Genomic DNA, 17,966 nt, shown 5'->3' with positions numbered 1-17,966 from the left:
ATTAAATATATAAATAACTTGAGTAATTACCGTTTTAAACTCGAGTTTATTTTATTCTTAATTGAGTTAATGTCCATTTTCGTCCCTGTGGTTTGCTGCTTTCACCACTTCAGTCTAAAGTTTGAAATTTTGTCAATTTAGTCCTTATAGTTTTAAACATTAGCCAATTGTGTCCTCTCATCTAACGGCATCCAACTATGCCGTTAGTTTAAGGGGTATTTTTGTCTTTATCATGTTTATTTTTAGTTAATGGTCAGTTTCATCCTTGTGGTTTGATACTTTTGCTAGTTCAGTCCAAAGTTTGAAATTTTTTCAATTTTATGTTTAATTAATTATAGTTTTTTTTTGTCTCTAGCCCTTAAAAGCATAATCCAAGCCCAAAACCATCAAGTATCGACCAAAACAGGTTTACGTTTACTCTGTCGATAACAATAATCATACCCCCCTCGTATTTAGTTTCAAGACATTTTCTAAACTCTCCCCATGGTGGAATTCATTGGTAAAGTGGTCAAGGTAATTCCCTAAAACCGTACTATACCGATAAAACTAAAGTAGTTTGTTTGGTTAATGCATAATAGTTACGGTTTAGAGATTAACATATCGTAGCAACATCTTGGTCGAAATCAACATCAGGAGGTTGAATATCCCGCATTTCCATGTTTGCTCAAGAAATCGATGCACTAGATCGCATGTGTGTTCTTCAAATCGTGCTGTTGTTCTTGAATTCTTCCTATCGACTACAATTCTAGGGTTGAATTCGACGAATTCAAGAACAATACCATGATTTAAAGAACACACATGCGATTTAGTGCATCGATTTCTTGAGCAAACATGGAAATGTGGGATATTCGACCTCCTGATGTTGATTTCGACCCAAATGTTTACTACGATATGTTAATCTCTAAACCCTAACTATTATGCATTAATCAAAGAAATGATTTTAGTTTTTTCGGTATAGTTCGGTTTTATGTAATTACCTTGACCACTTTACCAATGAATTCCATCATGGACTGAAGTAGCAAAAATAAATAAATAAATAAATAAAATAAAATAAAAACTGATTAAATTAAACATAAAATTGACAAATTTCAAACTTTGGACAGAAGTAGCAAAAGTATCAAACCACAGGGACGAAACTGACCATTAACTAAAAATAAACAGGAGAAAGACAAAAATACCCCTAAAACTAACGGCATAGTTGGACGCCGTTAGACAGGGGGGCGTAATTGGCTAATGTTTAAAACTATAAGGACTAAATTGACAAAATTTCAAACTTTGGACTGAAGTGGCGAAAGTAGCAAACCACAGGGACAAAAATGGCTATTAACTCTTCTTAATTAGTAAAATATCTAATTTGATGAGACACAACCCAAGTTGAAAGAAGTTTGGCGGGACATGAATATGATGATATAATTACATTACATGATAACCAACACCAGCACCACCACCAGCTGTTGAAACAAGGATAACCACTCCTTCCATTATTCTTCTTCTTCTTCTTTCCTATTCCACAACTCAATTTATGCTTCTTCATGGATTCCTTAAGCAACCTTCTATCAAAAGAAGGATTCACAAATTCCAATTCAAATAAAAAAAAAGTCAAATTCAATAAAACAGTAACCGATCACGACTTAATTGCCTTACCCATTTACATCTGTCATAACCGCCGCAAAAGCTTCGACCTCCCAAAGCACAGGAGATCGTCATTATCATCAGTTGCCTCATCGAAAGCCCGACGATTAGACGAGCCCGCCATTGACGAAGTCGCCACAAAAGCCGTGATCTCGATATTAAGCGGGTACGCTGGGAGGTACCTGAAAGACAAGGAGTGTCGTGATTCGTTACGGGACAAGTGTTGCTTGTTTTCGGACAATGTGGTTTTCGGGAATATGGAGTTGGGGATTGAGAGTGTGGAGAAGCTGATTGAGAATCATCCCGGAACTATCAAGGATATGAAGGTGAAACTGCTGAGGAATTCCATCGGGTTTTTAACGATTGTTGCCTTGTTGAATTCAAAAGAATCTAGAAATCCCAACACCAACACATCCAATTCCCAGCTGTCAGCTTGTGCACACCTTTATCTATCCATTGTTTATAAGATTGACAAGAATGACAGAATATGTGCAACCCATGTACTCCAGGTGTTTGTTGATTCGCCTCAGTTAGCACGGACACATTTGCTACCGGATCTTTGGGATCATTTCTTTCTGCCACATCTGCTGCATCTTAAAATATGGTATAATAAACAGACACAAAGTCTGTTAAAGGATCAAGAACAACAGGTCGAACATTTGAGAAAGGTTTATGAAGATCATCTGAACACGGGTACGGTTCAGTTTGCTCTTTATTATAAGGAGTGGCTTAAAACTGGTGGTCAGCCTCCTGCTAATCTCCCTTTTGTGCCTTTGCCTTTGGTCAACTTGTTGCCGTCTTCGTCTACACGCAGACGAAGCAGTTCATCGTTTAATAACTTTTTGTAAGTGTCAATTAAAATATCTGTTTATATGTGCTTTTCGTTGGTTCAGAATCAATGTTTAAGGGCATGTGTTATTAAGTTTATAATGATATACGGGTATAATCTTTATCTTTGGACGTTGTTTATAAACTTATAAACACAAGCACTTAAACGGTTAAACCTACTTCCTTAAAAGTAGAAAATATAAATTATTAACTTTACTCAAAATATATATAATGAAAGTTTAGTGACTTTAAATGGACTAAAAAACTTTGGGTGGCTTTAATGGTACACTTAAGAAACTTGGTTACCGTTGGATGAAGTTTTCCTTAGTAAGTTATATAGTTAAGAATGGTTATATAAGCTTTATAATCAATTTTGCCTGAATCTATTTTGTGTCTTTCATAACATGTGTAAACAAACCATGAAGACACCGTGCTATTTTTGGTAATGATGTCGAGAAACAACCATCAATGGAGTTTGACTATGAAGATATAACACATAAGGAAGAACAAGAAGAAGAAGAACTTTGTTTGGATGATTACAACACCAACCAACAAATCAATATTGAAGTACGTCAATCAAAATCTCTTACATTTATTATTCAAACTACGAAAATAACTGTCACACTAATCGGTATTCTTGAACACTGACAGAGTAGACTGGCTGATCGTCCATCTCAAAGCTTTAAAAGACAAACCAATGTGACAAATTTACATGTGAATTCTTCTTCATCTTCATCAGACCTGACTCAAGCCATTTCCACTATCAGCAGTTCACAAAGTTTAACCGAGTGCGAAATGGCTATTCGGGTCATGGCTAAAGCATGGTTAGACGATCCACTGATTGAAAAAACATTATCCAAACCATTAATAATACAAGGTATGCTAGAAGTGTTGTTTTCTTCCAACAATGAGGAAGTCTTAGAACTAGCAATCTCATTATTAACCGAATTCGTTACTAGAAACGAGTCAAACTGCAAGATCATAACGAACTTTGACCCGCAGCTTGAGGGTTTTATGAATCTCATGAGAAACAGCAGCCTATTTTTAAAAGCAGCATCTTTACTCCATTTAGTGAAGCCAGAAGGCAAACAAATGGTATCAACTGAATGGATTCCGTTAGTGTTACGTGTGCTTGAATTTGGAGACCAAACGCAAACATTATACAGTGTTCGTTGCAGTCCTCAAGTTGCAGCATATTACTTCATTGACCAACTTCTTAACGGGGTTGACCAAGACCGGAATATGGAGAATGGGAGACAGGTAATCTCACTTGGAGGGTTGAGTTTGCTGTTGAGAAGAATGACCAGTGGTGATATTGTAGAGAAGATGAAGGGCGTTTCTGTCATTTACCGATGTGTACTGTCAGATGGAAGGTGTCGGCACTACTTAGCAGATAATTTGAACCTCGAGCTCGTTCTTGAGGTCATGGTTCATGCCAAAGAGCTAGATTGCATTGAGACCACAATCTATTTGCTTATTGAGTTAATATGTCTCCATAGGTAAAGTTCAAAACATGTAATTCTTGGTCATTGTCTTCAGAATCGGACTAGGCAGCGAACTAGTCGCCTTATTAGTCCACTAGTCAGATTGGATTTAAGAACCAAATGTGCCATAAATATTATAATAAGTTAAAACTATATGTATATATCTATTACAAACAAAATATGAATATAGCTTATAGAGTTATATAGGAGTTTAGTCCCAGTGGTTTGACCCAAATAACTCTTTTAGTCCATTAGTATAAATTTGACTTTTTTAGTCCAACTGTTGCATGTTCATATCAATTATTTCACTAACCCCTTTCAAGTTTTCTGTTACATTTTTATTTAAAGACCAAAATACCCTTAGATTATTGTGTTGCATAGTCAAAATTATAAATCTTTGGGACTCACTTAAAAATAAAGTACATTAATTCAATAGGTACAAATAGTTTGGCTCACACCGCATAGACAATTCGTATTTAACTCTGTTTTATATTTTGTTATGAACTGCAACTATTCTTGGGTATGTTAGAAAATAGAAATAGTCCGGGCTGATCAGAGACTTTTTTTTATCTAATTCTATTTATTTATTTATTTACATATGATTAGTATGTAAGATATAATTACAATGTTTTAATATTTCAAAATTACAATGACGTCTAGTTAATATTTGAAATAAAATGCGTTAGGATGTTTTCTGCATTAAAAATACACTTTATTCAACTTCTGGTTGACATGCTTCGATACGTTTCTTTATTTTTCATGTATTCACCAGATTTGAGCAAAGAACAAAGCTTTTCGACAACTTACTAAGGGGATGGGACTGCTTGAACACTATGCAAATTTTATTAGTTTGTTTACAAAGAGCTACACGAGAAACACGCCCTTTGGTTGCTGCTATAATGTTCCAGCTTGATCTTATGGTAAACATTTCTTAACTATTATATCATTGTTTTAGACGAAATTGTCATTTAATCGCGGTTCATTGCAGGGAGATCCTCTCGAGAGTAGTGCTTATCGTGAAGAGGCAATCGAGGCTATAATCGAATCCTTAGATTGTGAAATATGTAATGAAAATGTTCAACAACAAGCAGCCAAATCTTTATTGATATTAGGAAGCAGGTATTCTTACACGGGTACACCGGAAGCAGAAAAATGGATCTTAAAAGAAGCCGGTTATGATATGAGCTTGGAGGCCGTTGGCTTACATGGCAGATATTATGTCGTCCAAGGATCTAAAACCTCGGTAATCAAAAACCAGGATTCAAAGTTTTTTACTATTTATTCACGGTCCGGTTTTGATGTTTTTAGGTCAAACCATGAACATTGGTAGTTGATATGTTAAATAATGAGAATTTGTCAAACATGTGATATATAGAACAATGAAGATGAGATAGAGCACTGGCAAAGGAAAGCTGCAGTGTCATTATGGATGAGTGGGGGCAAAATACTGATCCGGGCACTCAGTGAGTCAATAGCTAACGGGCTCGCGTGTTTGGCACGTGCAAGCCTTGTGACAGTTGCATGGATCAGCAAATTTGTGCACACGGTTGGTGATGGAGATGTTGTTAACAGCATTGAGTTTTCAACTCTCATACAACATTTGATACAATGTTTGAACAGTGACAACACGATTGAAGAACGCGTTCTTGCTTCGTTTTCTTTGCTCTCTCTTTCCAAGAGTTCAGGTACGTATGGCACTGATTGTCTGATTAGGAGTGTATATGAAACCGAAATAACTGACATGTAAGTACTTAAAGAAAATGAAAAGCTAACCATAAAAGCCGAATCGAAACCGTAAATACTTCAAGAACCTACTTTTATTTTATAGATTATAATCTTTGATTTTGAATATTTAGTAACTTATATAAAAAATTATAAATGGTATAGCCCAAAATATATATATATAAATGTGCAATTTTCAATTAATATTAAATAACAAAAATAAAAGTTAGGCCCAAAGTTTCACGTCTAGATTAATTATTTGGGCCATTTTCATCCTAAACATTTTAAGCTCAAATGACAAAACTAAAAATCTAAAACTGAATCGAACTTCTTGTGAAAACCGAGAACCAAAAAAAGATAGAAGCTGAACCATTTTCAAATGCCTTAAAGCCGAATTTTCGATTTTTTGTTCAGTTTGATAAGCATCGACCCAAATCAACTCATGCATGTGCGCACTTTAGTCACTTTTGTCCAATTAGATATCATGTTTTGTTGTCAATTTTGGCCAATGAGATTTAATGATTTTTTTTTTGTCACTTTTGACAGGTTTTCGGTTAGAAATCTCGGATGATGAGAAAAAGTTGATGGTGATGCATCTTAGAAGCATGTCGAAAGTGACATGGACTGCAAAAAGACTTGGTTTGATCATAACATCAAGTCCGTCGAGCATATATTCAGGGCTTTAACAATGGCAACACGTATATATGAGTGCACACAAATTATTTTCTCTCTCTTTTTTGGGAAGTTAAGTAAATTTTGTTGTTTATACTTGTAATTTTCTTGTTCATACATTATTGCACATTGTTACCATAATAAATACCTTATTGGTTTGTGTAACATGATCAATGTAAGACTGAGGGTAGTGGGGCGCGGCTGGCCGGGCACACCACTACACCTTTGCGTGGACAACGGGCGCGGCTGGCCGGCGTGGAGCTGACCGCGGGGCTTTATAGCCGTTGGAGTGTGGGGAAAAAAATAGTTGTTGAAAGGCAAAAAATTTTTTTATTTTTTTAATTACAAATCCTACCACTTTCACTATAAATAACAACCCAATTTTATAAAAATAACACATCATTCTCACTCCCTTTCTCTCTAATTTAAAAATCTCTCTAAGTCTATCAAATTTAAAACCATGTCGGGCTCGGGTTACAGTAATATTAACATCAACGACCCTCAATTTCCCGAATGATTGAACTACTTGGACGACGAATCGTTTCAAACATGGATATGTCACAATCCGAATATTCGGTCCCGGAAACCAACCGGAGCCGACACCGGAGAAGCCAGCAAAACGATCCCACAAAAAGGGGAAGAAAACCGGAGAAGCGGATGGTCCTTCGGCACCGGCTAAGCGGAAGTCTACTCTGTGGTCTAAAGAAGAGAAACTTGCGTTGGCAAAATCTTGGATTGAAATATCACAAGATCGGAACGCGGGTAATTTACATCGTGAATTTTATTTTTTAATATATCTTTTCAGTTTTGTGTGCAATTATTAACTTTTTTGTTAATTCTTATGTAGCCGACTTTCAAAGAGCTCGAGTTTTTTGGGCCAAGGATTGTGAATGTTTTTATAATCAAGTGGGGAGTAGGGCTCGTACCGAAAATATGATATCGGGCCGGTGGACCGATACTCGTAAATTTATAGGATTGTTTACCAACCTTCGTAACCGCAATGCTAACCGAATGCGGCCGAGTGGGTCCGATGATCTCTCGGTTTACCAATTCACATCAACAAGAGGTGTTGAGGAGGTACCGGATGGTGAAGACGTTTGACGAGGGCAACTTGTGGGAGGTGTTAAGCAAGTGCTCAAAATGGATGCAACTATGTGCGGAGGACTTTGCCGAAGGGGCAAAACGTACAAAAACTAGTGCGTCCAGCACATACGTCTCTTCGAGCGGGTCGGATAATCAAATTGACTTCAACCTAAACTTGTCCGAAGGTCATTTGAAAGACCAAGGTTGTAGCCGCCCTCCGGGTAAGGATCGTGGGAAAAAAACGGTTGTTGATGACGACTATAAAAAGGAAATTAAGGAATTGTCAAGTGGTCTTCTATCAATTGGTGAAGCTCGACATAAAAAAAACCGTTTCAAGAGTTTGACTTTTCTAGCCAAAGACTTTAGCCACCTACCGCTATATGATCAAGCGATAATGGAGAAAGAAAAAGATCGTATTCGGGAGGAATTGACGACAAATTAATAAAAACGTTATTTCTATGTATTTTTTATTTTTCTTTTTATTTACCTTTTTATTTATGTTTTCATGAAGTATTTTAATTTATATTTGTATGTATAACAAAAATAAAATATAAAAAAATAAATTCAATCAAGCCTTGGATCACCTTGACCACTACACCCTCTGGGGTTTGATCATGTGCCATGTTAGCGTCTACGTGGCGTAAATATATTGGATCACTTGGGGTTGGATCAAGCCCCACTACCCTTAGCCTAATCCTAAAGTAAGTAACTACACCCTCTGGGGTTTGATCATGTGCCATGTTAGCGCCTACGTGGCGTAAATATATTGGATCACTTGGGGTTGGATCAAGCCCCACTACCCTTAGCCTAATCCTAAAGTAAGTAACTTTTAACTCATGATCCAAGTGAGCAAATTGTTAACCCGAAATTAATTTATCTACTTTTGAGAAGCAACCTCTCTCCAAGGACACTTAACGTGGACAAAAACATCATAGATTACAAAATTTCTAAGCTATTTATAAGAAATAGAGCTTATACGATAATATTCTTGTATGACAGGTGCAAAGCACCCAATGCGCACGGGCATGGGCTCAGGCGAATTGCGATGGACGGAATGTGGCGCAATAGCTCATAATACACTATTAATAATAATGACGATAACTAATTCTATTTCATAAAATCCAAACACATCACATAATTCAAATAAACATTATCCAGATAAACAAACTTCAAACAAAGCATCACGATAATTATTTAGTTTGTTGATATCCTAAAGTCCAGTAACTACTTGCTTGTCTTGATCATCTCATATATGTACCTGAAACATGTATAAATAAATATACATGAGGTTTTGATATATATAATAATTATAATTCAATTCTCATGTGGACGCTTAGTCGAACAACTAATCGAAACAATAACAAATAAAATCCATTCATCATGACACTAAGTCAAGCTACTAAGACAGGTGTAAGATCTTACTATCGAGGACAAGTATAAGGCCACCAACAAATAATACAATAAACAGTAAATTATATAACGTATAATGGTTAATCGTGCAATACACGTAAACACATATATTATATTTTTGGTTGGAGATGTTAAATAACTATATTGATGTGTGTGGTATACTTGTAGTCCCCAAATAATAAAAAAATGGGATGTGAATTACTCACCTTGCAATTAGGCGAGTTGAGAGATATATAGTAAAATAACTTGAATTATGAGATAAACGCATTGACAACAAAGCTCAACGCAAAATACATAACATAAGGTTAAAGCCGTAAAAAAATGAGAATAATGGTAAATAAAGAGAATAAATAATAAAATCTGATATTATAACCAAAAAACAGAAACTTCATTTTTAAGCGAGTGTTCGGTTCGTGTCCGACCCAAATGTTGATTTGAGGTCAAATTCGGATCCAACACTACCAAAACACAAATGAAAACATAAAACGTTAAAGGAACATAAACTAATTCGGGTCAATTCAGGATCTAACTGTAAAACCCCAATTTAGTTCATAACATAAATCCTGAATTATATTTTATTCATTTGAACTTGAAATCCCCCAATATCAATTAAATTAGATGAGAGCTTTCGTTCAAGGGTTGATAGCTAACAACAAAAACACAAACTTACTCAAAGATAGGTGGAAGAATTAGAAGAAATACGATTGCGAGACCCGTTTGACTTTTAAAAGTCAAACCGTGAAAAACACCTTAATTAAGCTCTAACTTGTGAGATAACTCGTTTGAAACTTAAAAGTATAAAAATAAACACCAAAATTGAATCTTTATCCCAAATTAGATGATAAAATTTATGAGTTCATGATAGAATATACTTAGGAATGTTCTGGAACTCAAAGATTTGAATTATAACGAGATTAGGATGAAGAATTTGATTTAAACAAGTCAAAAACAAACTAAAACACAAAACTATTGATCTGCATGTTTTATTCACGCAACGCGAAGACATGAGGATCATCCCCTTCGCGCTACGCTAAGGGGTGATTTCCCATACTTGGCTATTCTGTCAGTTTTGGTCCGTGCACTTTCCAGAAATGCAATTTATAGCCCAAAATAAGCGATTTTAAGGGTTGATTAACATGATTAGAAGACATAACAATATAAAATAAATTTAAACCTAAATATATACTAATAAATACTCAATTTTATTGATAGTAGAGGATCCGAATTACATATCCAAGTCGGGTAAACAAATACAATCAAAACCGAAAAATGACGAATGTCACATTTAGTGTGCGAGGTTGGGCTAGGGCTCGACTCGTTTGCACCTCTAAAGATGTTGAAAAACTTACAATGTGTTTTGTATAGTCTTCAATTCTTCGACCAGACATCACCACTATTATCGGTTGTTGTTTCACAACTTCTTTAAGCACCTCCTCATCGCGGCGTGGTAGGATCCGCTCATACCCATGAATTACGGCAGTTGGATGGAGGGTGTGACATTTACATTCCTCTTGTTTGACAACATATCGGTAGTCTGCAACATAATTAGCATGACCTTCGTTGTTCAATAATATACTTGAAGGCCTTTTCCACATGGCCATCCTCAGCTCCATGATTATTAGTATCACAACATAGTGTTGAACAAAAAACCTGGTCAATTTCTTCCTCTTGTCATCATTGTGAATGCAGGGTCGATGGAAGCTATAGTCGAAAAAGCCCAGCACACACCTGTATATTAACGATTAGAGAGTTTTTGAGGGTATAAATGAAACTAATAAGATTTACTTACTTCCATGTTGGGATTGTTCCCAACTGAATTATACATCCATGTCTTGATTACCAGCATTGATTTATCTTGCGTAAACCATAGTAAATTGCCAGAAAAATATTTGTTGACCGTTTTGAAAGTCTGATGAACAAAAGTTTAAGCTGTTTAATTTTTGAGTAAAGTGTCAAAAACGTCCCTCAAGTTTGAACAATAATGTGACTGTTTCAAGCAATTAGGTAAAAATTTAGAATTTGGGGTGTTACATAAAAGATAAAACTCTCAAAATCTAGTATGCCAGCGTACTTTTACAAGCCGACTTGACTTTAACATGTCAACTTGCTAGGATAAACGAGTCAAGCCCTGCCCAAGCTGGCTTGGCTTAGCTCATTTGCTACCTATTTCACATAATCTTTGTTTTTTGATACAAACAATTTTTTTAATATTCATATTTCTTGTAAGCTGAAAGCATAATTAAAACATACACAATTGGCTAACTACAACTGAGTCCCTACACAATTGGCTAACTACAGTTTAGGTCCTTCTACTTATTATCATGCAACATAGAAGACAAACGTAGCTTGATTGTGAATTACCTTCTTCTCACTATTCATTCTCAAGCGCTAACATTGGTATAAATGCTGTTAATGAGAAGATAAGCATATCTATCAAAGCCCAAGTCTCTCAACCAAACAGAGAACTTAGAAGATTATTATGACAGTTTTGACCATCTTCTACCCTGTTCTTCTTGTTTTGACTTTTTTATTAGCTATCAAAGACTACAAAAACCAAGCCAATTTGACACATGGTTCAAACAAAACAATACATTTATTCAACCACTAAACACCCTCAACCCTATAAACCTTCATCTTTGTAACATCACGGAAATTTCGAGTCAAAAATGTCAAGTTTTAAAAGTCAATGGACCGATTCTGTCAAATTCCAAACTCTAGGGTTTAAAAAAAAATTCTGTTTTTTTATCCTACCGCGATACGCGACGGGACAAAAGACAAGCCCATCGCGTATTGCGATGGGGCTTGGTCAAAGGTTCCTGAAGTAGTCAACGGCGATACACGATCACCGTTTAACCAACGTCATCGCGTACCGCGATGACGTGGCCTGACAGGTCGTGACACGTGTGCCACGTGTCAGTCGGTGGCACAACATCACGCCACGTGTCAACACGTGGCACACCGTCTGTCACGTGGCGACACGTGGCAGGCCTACTGTGTGACTCACCAGGGCTACGTCGCGGAACGCGACGGGTGCCTAGGAGGCCATCGCGTACTGCGATGGGTTCCAAGATTTTGCCTATAAAGAGCAAGTCCGGGCTTTCATATTTTCACACTCAAATCACACATACCTCTCTCTCTCTCTTTAACATCTCTCTAAACCTCGATAATTGTGCCCTTGATCCACCTCGATAAGCGTGCCCCGATTCCTCGATTTTCGTGCGATACCTCGATAATCGTGACACCTCCCGTCGATGTTATAAGCAAGAATATTTTATTGGTGTGAAGTCCCGACGATCATCCCGAAGTTCGTGTCGTGAAAGAGTTGGTGTTTCGATTCGCGTGCCGAAGAGAAGTATTTGATCAAGGAAGAGTGAAAAAAAGAGCCGTCGAAGTGCTGCTCGACTATCTAGGGATTTATAATCCAAGTAAAGGTAGGAGTAATGCCCGAACAAAATAATAATAAAATATTATAAAGGCTTAATACCCTAAGTCGAGGTTATACTCGATACCTCGATAAACAAAAGAAACATATAACAAAGAAAAGAAGTAAAGAAAAGAAATATGAAAATATATATAGGTATATATATATATATGTATGATTATTCTTTGTGTAACATCCTGTTTCTGAACATAAATAAAGTATTTTAGTTCAAACTCAAGGATGGTTAAACAATGTTATTTATAGGCAACATAGCTTTAAAATATAAAATGGTTAGACGAGTATCTATAATCGATAAACGACTATAATGATTATCTGAGGTGTGAGGTATTAAGACAAATGATGCGTATTATGAGATGCCATTTAATAAAAATAAAATATATTTTACTTGACATTGTTCTGTTTTAATTGAAACTTAAATCGAAACATAGCGAAAAATGAGTCTGTTCCAACGAAATATTTGTAACTTCATAAAACATTGTATTTTACAAGTTATAAGAAATATAAAATTTAAATTAAATTAATTATAATAATATAATATAATAAAACTGTTAAGATATCGTTTACATGAAATTGTAATGATAATAATAATAATAACAATAATAATAGTTTGTTAAAACTTTGCTGCGCACGTACATATGTCAAAATCGGTGCACGTGTACATGTAAGTTAATTCTTATCTTCATTTACAATTAAGATGTAAGTCGGCCGACACCTCGGTTATATATATTGTAATTCATTTGAACTTCATACAAAATTCCAACATCTCTAACAAAAGAAGATCGACATCATAAGGTATGTATGCTTTATATCTTAGTCAAATTATTTATTAATTAATTTATAATACTTATAAAATAATAATATAGTTACTAGTATAAACAATTTAGGAACCCATCAGTAACCATAATCTAAAATTTTACCCTTTAATATTTTAATAATAAATTATCCGAAGACTTAAGGGCAACAACCCACTAAAATAAGGTGTATGACCTTAGCATAACATGTCTAGTTAGCGCACAACTAGTTTTGTGGTATTGTATGACCACTTTGGTGATAAATGGTTAAGAGAACCATGAATTGTAAATTTGTGGGTATGGCTGTTTATACCATAGCGCTGTCTGGACTGGAATAGTTGTGCACGATAATAACGGTCGTTATGTGAAAGGCCTATAAGTATTTGAATGCTACTTTTTGGACATGAATAAATAAACAAGTATATTTAATCCTAGATTTCAGTTGAAGTGGAAAGAGCCCCACTAACTGAAGAAGGCCTGTTCAGGTGAGTTACTTAAACTATTTTCAAATCTTTGATACATGCTCATAAAACTGTTTGGACTGTGATTGATCTTGTATTTGCATGGCGCATATGGTATGGCACCCAAGGTGTTATACATATTATAATGATCATTATATTTTCCCGATGGGACATGCACTTTATACAGCAGCAGACGTGCGTAAAGTCTGTATGTGCAAATATATAATGCTGACCCGACTTTAACGTGAAGTGGGCGGGTTATAATTATGGCATGACATGCAATGAGCTCATACTTGATCAATGAAATTGTTTTGAGTGTCAGTTTATTAAATATGTCAGTTTATGTGACTCACCAGCTTTGTGCTGACGTATTTTTACCCAAGCATGTTTTACAGTTGATAAATAAGGGCATGGAGTTAGCTGCTAAGTGTTGGAAGAGCTTAGACTTTTATCCTATTACCATTACGTTTTGTAGTATGCGTAATAGTTAATTTTTATATGTAACATATATTTTAATTTTTATATAAAATTACGTTTCCATTATAAGTCTGTGCTAACTGGTCACTGTAAATACCCCATCCTGGGAGGGGTGTGAAGTTGGTATCAGAGCCACATGTTTTAGCGAATTAGATATTTAGTGAAAATACCTAGGCTTTGACCAGAATACCTTAGGGGGCAAGAGTGGCAATGACTGAGATATTAAGATTTGACTATAACTAAGTATATATGAATAAGGATTCTTAGACGGAATTTAACCTAAGGTTGTCGAAAGAAAGAATGTTATATGTGATTAACTTTGTATGATGAGGCACAATATAGTAGTTGGGAATATCATGGTGTGTATCATAGATTGCTTTCATGCCTGGCCAGTATGAAGGTTAATGAATGGCATCACTATGATTTCGCAAACATTGTATTGTACTGAAATCAGCAGATAGTAGGCAAGAAGACGAAAATGCATAGATAAATATGCATATATAATTTCCTTAGTTGAAATCCCATAGTATTTAACTTGTAGAATGGTATAAAGCCTAAACTGAATATTCCATGCATGTGTTTTGAGTAACTGAGTGAGAAAACGTATATGGTAACCGACAAGGGATCATGGTAGGAAAGCAAAATTCAGAGATTTGATGTGAAGGCAACCATCTGAAACCGGTGTCTCCACATAACCTCAAGAACAATATAAAACAAGTCCTATAGTCGATCCGTAGTCAAATTGTAGTAGAGGTAGAAAAGACGTACGAAGCCAACATTCCCTTTCTAGCCGAGTTATACAACTCTCTTAGATGTTTGGAGTTTCATCGAGAGGCACAAAGGTGTGTCAGAAATAAATAAATAAAACTTTGTGAAAGGTCAACATCATGAATTGACATTTGATCAACTAAGTGCAAGTACAAAGACCTTATGTTAAGGGAAGAGTGGACCATTAGAAAGTCAAAGGTAGATTGCCGCACTGAAAACCATCTTTGATACATGCCATTACGATTTAACTAAGGATACAAACATAGGAGTTACCTGACAAATGATTTATTCAACCAAGTATCTCACCTTTGGGTGCACCAGTACAATTTGAGAAGAAGAAGATGGCAGTCTTAGTATGTGTCTATGCTATCGTAAGTTGAATAAGCTAACTACCAGGAATAAGTATCCATTGCCTAGGATTAATTATTTATTTGACCATTGATAATAAGCATGTTGGCTCTCTAAAATTAACCTACGGTCAGCCATCAGTTGAATACTAAGAACATAGATATTCCAAAGACAATGTTTCGTACTAGGTATGAACACTATGAACTCTTAGTCATATCCTATGAATTAACAAATACATTAGTTGCATTTATGGACATGATTAATCAGGTATGTAAGCCAATGTTAGATAAATATTGTATCATATTTATGGACGATATTCTGGTATTACTCCAATGGTTGTAATGAGCGCGAATGTCACTTATGGTAAACCTTAGGATCCTTAATAAGGAATAAACTGTATGCCAAGTTTTTTTTATTTGTGAATTCTAGTTACAAGAGGTGTAGTTCCTAGTGCATGTAATAGATTCTCAAGGGATACAACTAGATCCCATGAGGAAAGAACCTATAATTGAATGGAAACAACTCAAGACACCTGCTAAAGCAAGAATTTTCTTAGGATAACTACGATTTATCAAATTTTTGCTATGCTAGAAACACTCATTACAAAATTAACAAAAAAAGGTTATTATGTATGGGGCAATGACCAAAAAAAAAAAGGAAAGGCTTTCCAGAAACTAAAGAAACGTCTAACTCATCTCCAGTACTAACTCTACCAAGAGGAGTTGAAGAATTGGTAATTTATTCAAATGCCTCTTATCAAGGATTTAGTTGTTTACATATGTTGCTGGGTAAGGTCATAGCTTATGCCTCCTAATGTGGTCTAAATTATATATAAATATTATAACTATTTTCTACACTTTTGATTAGTTATTTTGTGTTGGTTTCATTGAATTAAATTTCTATTTGGCTCATATTTGGATTTAAAGGTTTCAAGAAACAACGAGCTAGAATAGAGTACTTTTGGTAATTATGAGACAAACGAGTAAAGGGTCGAATTTATTATATTATTTATATCAATTTTTATGATCCTTCATATAACTATTTTTACTTAATGTGTAAAGTGTCTATTTACTTATAAAAAGAGAATTATATGATCTACATTTTTTTTAATTATTACTACATATAATTGTTGTTTGTTTTCGCAGATGAAGACCACAACAAAGTCAAGGTCCGCCAACTACTATTCAAGGGCCCACATTAAGAATAATAAAAATATGTTAGACAAAGTCTTGAAGAACCAAAAGAAACACCAACAATTGAATCGTTTTTTTTAGTGTTGGGTTTAATAATACTTGCATGGGCCCCCATTTTATCACGAAGCAAAGTGCACAAGGGTTTTAATATTAAAAGGGTAGTGCATACGACAAGAAGGAGATATCAATTATAATATTGTTTTGACGGCAGTAACATCATCGAAAGTCACAAAGTTCTCACAACATATATTATTATTATACAAAAGTGATCTGTGGCTGTGGAATTCTGGTTGGAGCATACATCAACAAGAAGAAAAAGTGGCAGCAAGGATTGAAGAATAAGAATATTGTATGGTTCGTTATTTCTATTAGTTTATTTTTTGAGAGTATAATTATTTGCTAATTAAGTTTCAAGAGATGTTATTCTTTTTATATACTATTATGTTGGAGTTTGTTTTAAATATGATTACTGGCAAAATCTTTTGTACTACCTAGGTTGAGATAGTTATTGACATTGTTTAGCGGTTTATTTAGTTTTGACTAGTTACACGACGTATTATTATTGAAAGCTTTATATAATTTAATCTTTGATGTGTTAAATATTGTTTTTATATAATTATTGCTTATTGATTCAGCGTATTACTTTGATTGATTGATTGTGTGTCGTTCGGTTAGGGTTCTACGTTTAGGTCTTAGACTTGGTGTTTTTGATCTGTTTGTGGTTAGCGCGACCATAAGAATCTTGAGTGCAATTAATTATTAAAATTCAATAGTTTCACCTCCTTTGCGACCGAGAGGTAATAGGGAGTCGGTTTGTCTCGCGTCTTTATTCGGCTAGGTTAGAATTGCATGAGAGCGAGTTTTGGTCTTATCCGGTTTAGTTTTGCGTGCAAATATGTGTCTTAGATCAAGTTAAATATTGTTACCCCTTTATCCCTATAATTGCTAGTACCAATTTTAAGCGGGTTTTGTGTCGTTGAGTGCGAGAGGAGATGCGTCATTTGGGTACCTTAATAATCTTTTCTCCGGTGCATTTATTCAGTCTTCTTAGATTTGTGAGGGTTAGTTGGTGAGACCGAGAAGTAATCTAGCGAACTTTAATGAGCCTCAGTTTATTATTTTAAGATCCCGGTGTCGTGTGATTAGTTAATTTCGTTAACCGTTGAACTGTCAATATGATTCTTGCCTAGGTAGTCGTTTCGCCATTTTTGTTAAAACTTCGTTAAGTGCCGTTAAGTTTTCTTGTTTGTCTCGTTAAGTTAAGTCAGGTTAGTTAATTAAGATAAAATAAAAAAATGATAATAAAATCAATTAAATATTTTAAGGTAGGACTTGTATTAGGGTTTATAATCTGAGCCGTTCTCACGTGTCTTCGAGTTCGATATCCGGACTTTCCTTTTCTTTGCTATACGCGACCGGTACACTTGCCGTTTGTGTGAACTAGGATAGGTTGTTTGGTTTTTAAAGCTTAGTTGCGATTCGTGTTTTATTTCGCACATCAAGTTTTTGGCGCCGTTGCCGGGGACACGGTTTGAGGGGATTAGAGAACGACCCGAGTTTGGGGACTTATCTGTTTTTTTACTTACTTATTTGTTTTAATTTGTTTTTAGTTTAATTTTAGCCTAGTTAATTTTAGTTTTTTTTCTTTAGTCGTA

The 17,966-nt window shown here is 35.2% G+C and overlaps 2 protein-coding genes across 2 annotated transcripts; both read left to right on the top strand.

Moving 5' to 3' along the window:
• Positions 1–1,446: 1,446 nt before the first annotated feature.
• Positions 1,447–5,274, top strand: LOC143637244 (uncharacterized). Its single transcript, XM_077104684.1, has 5 exons — positions 1,447–2,476; positions 2,886–3,027; positions 3,112–3,959; positions 4,717–4,864; positions 4,933–5,274. Exons 1-5 carry the CDS (start codon positions 1,533–1,535, stop codon positions 5,272–5,274), a joined length of 2,424 nt encoding a protein of 807 aa, XP_076960799.1. The 5' UTR covers positions 1,447–1,532.
• A 33-nt stretch (positions 5,275–5,307) lies between these two features.
• LOC143637207 (uncharacterized) lies at positions 5,308–6,616 on the top strand. The gene is made up of 2 exons (XM_077104652.1): positions 5,308–5,629; positions 6,213–6,616. Exons 1-2 carry the CDS (start codon positions 5,374–5,376, stop codon positions 6,350–6,352), a joined length of 396 nt encoding a protein of 131 aa, XP_076960767.1. The 5' UTR covers positions 5,308–5,373; the 3' UTR covers positions 6,353–6,616.
• Positions 6,617–17,966: the final 11,350 nt, after the last annotated feature.

The sequence above is a fragment of the Bidens hawaiensis genome, unplaced genomic scaffold (genome assembly GCF_021521415.1).
Source record: "Bidens hawaiensis isolate Kalapana, Puna unplaced genomic scaffold, B.hawaiensis_p1.1 tig00008152_1, whole genome shotgun sequence".
In the NCBI taxonomy this organism is placed as follows: Eukaryota; Viridiplantae; Streptophyta; class Magnoliopsida; order Asterales; family Asteraceae; genus Bidens; species Bidens hawaiensis.
This window is presented reverse-complemented; position numbering and strand designations above follow the sequence as displayed.

What these genes read in the sequence shown, in the direction of transcription:
- LOC143637244 (XM_077104684.1), top strand. Translation starts at nt 1,533, where the DNA reads ATGGATTCCTTAAGCAACCTTCTATCAAAAGAAGGATTCACAAATTCC. An exon ending in TCATCGTTTAATAACTTTTT is followed by an intron (nt 2,477 to 2,885) that starts GTAAGTGTCAAT and finishes CAAACCATGAAG; the next exon opens with ACACCGTGCTATTTTTGGTA. An exon ending in TGTTCCAGCTTGATCTTATG is followed by an intron (nt 4,865 to 4,932) that starts GTAAACATTTCT and finishes GGTTCATTGCAG; the next exon opens with GGAGATCCTCTCGAGAGTAG.
- LOC143637207 (XM_077104652.1), top strand. Translation starts at nt 5,374, where the DNA reads ATGAGTGGGGGCAAAATACTGATCCGGGCACTCAGTGAGTCAATAGCT. An exon ending in CTCTCTTTCCAAGAGTTCAG is followed by an intron (nt 5,630 to 6,212) that starts GTACGTATGGCA and finishes CACTTTTGACAG; the next exon opens with GTTTTCGGTTAGAAATCTCG.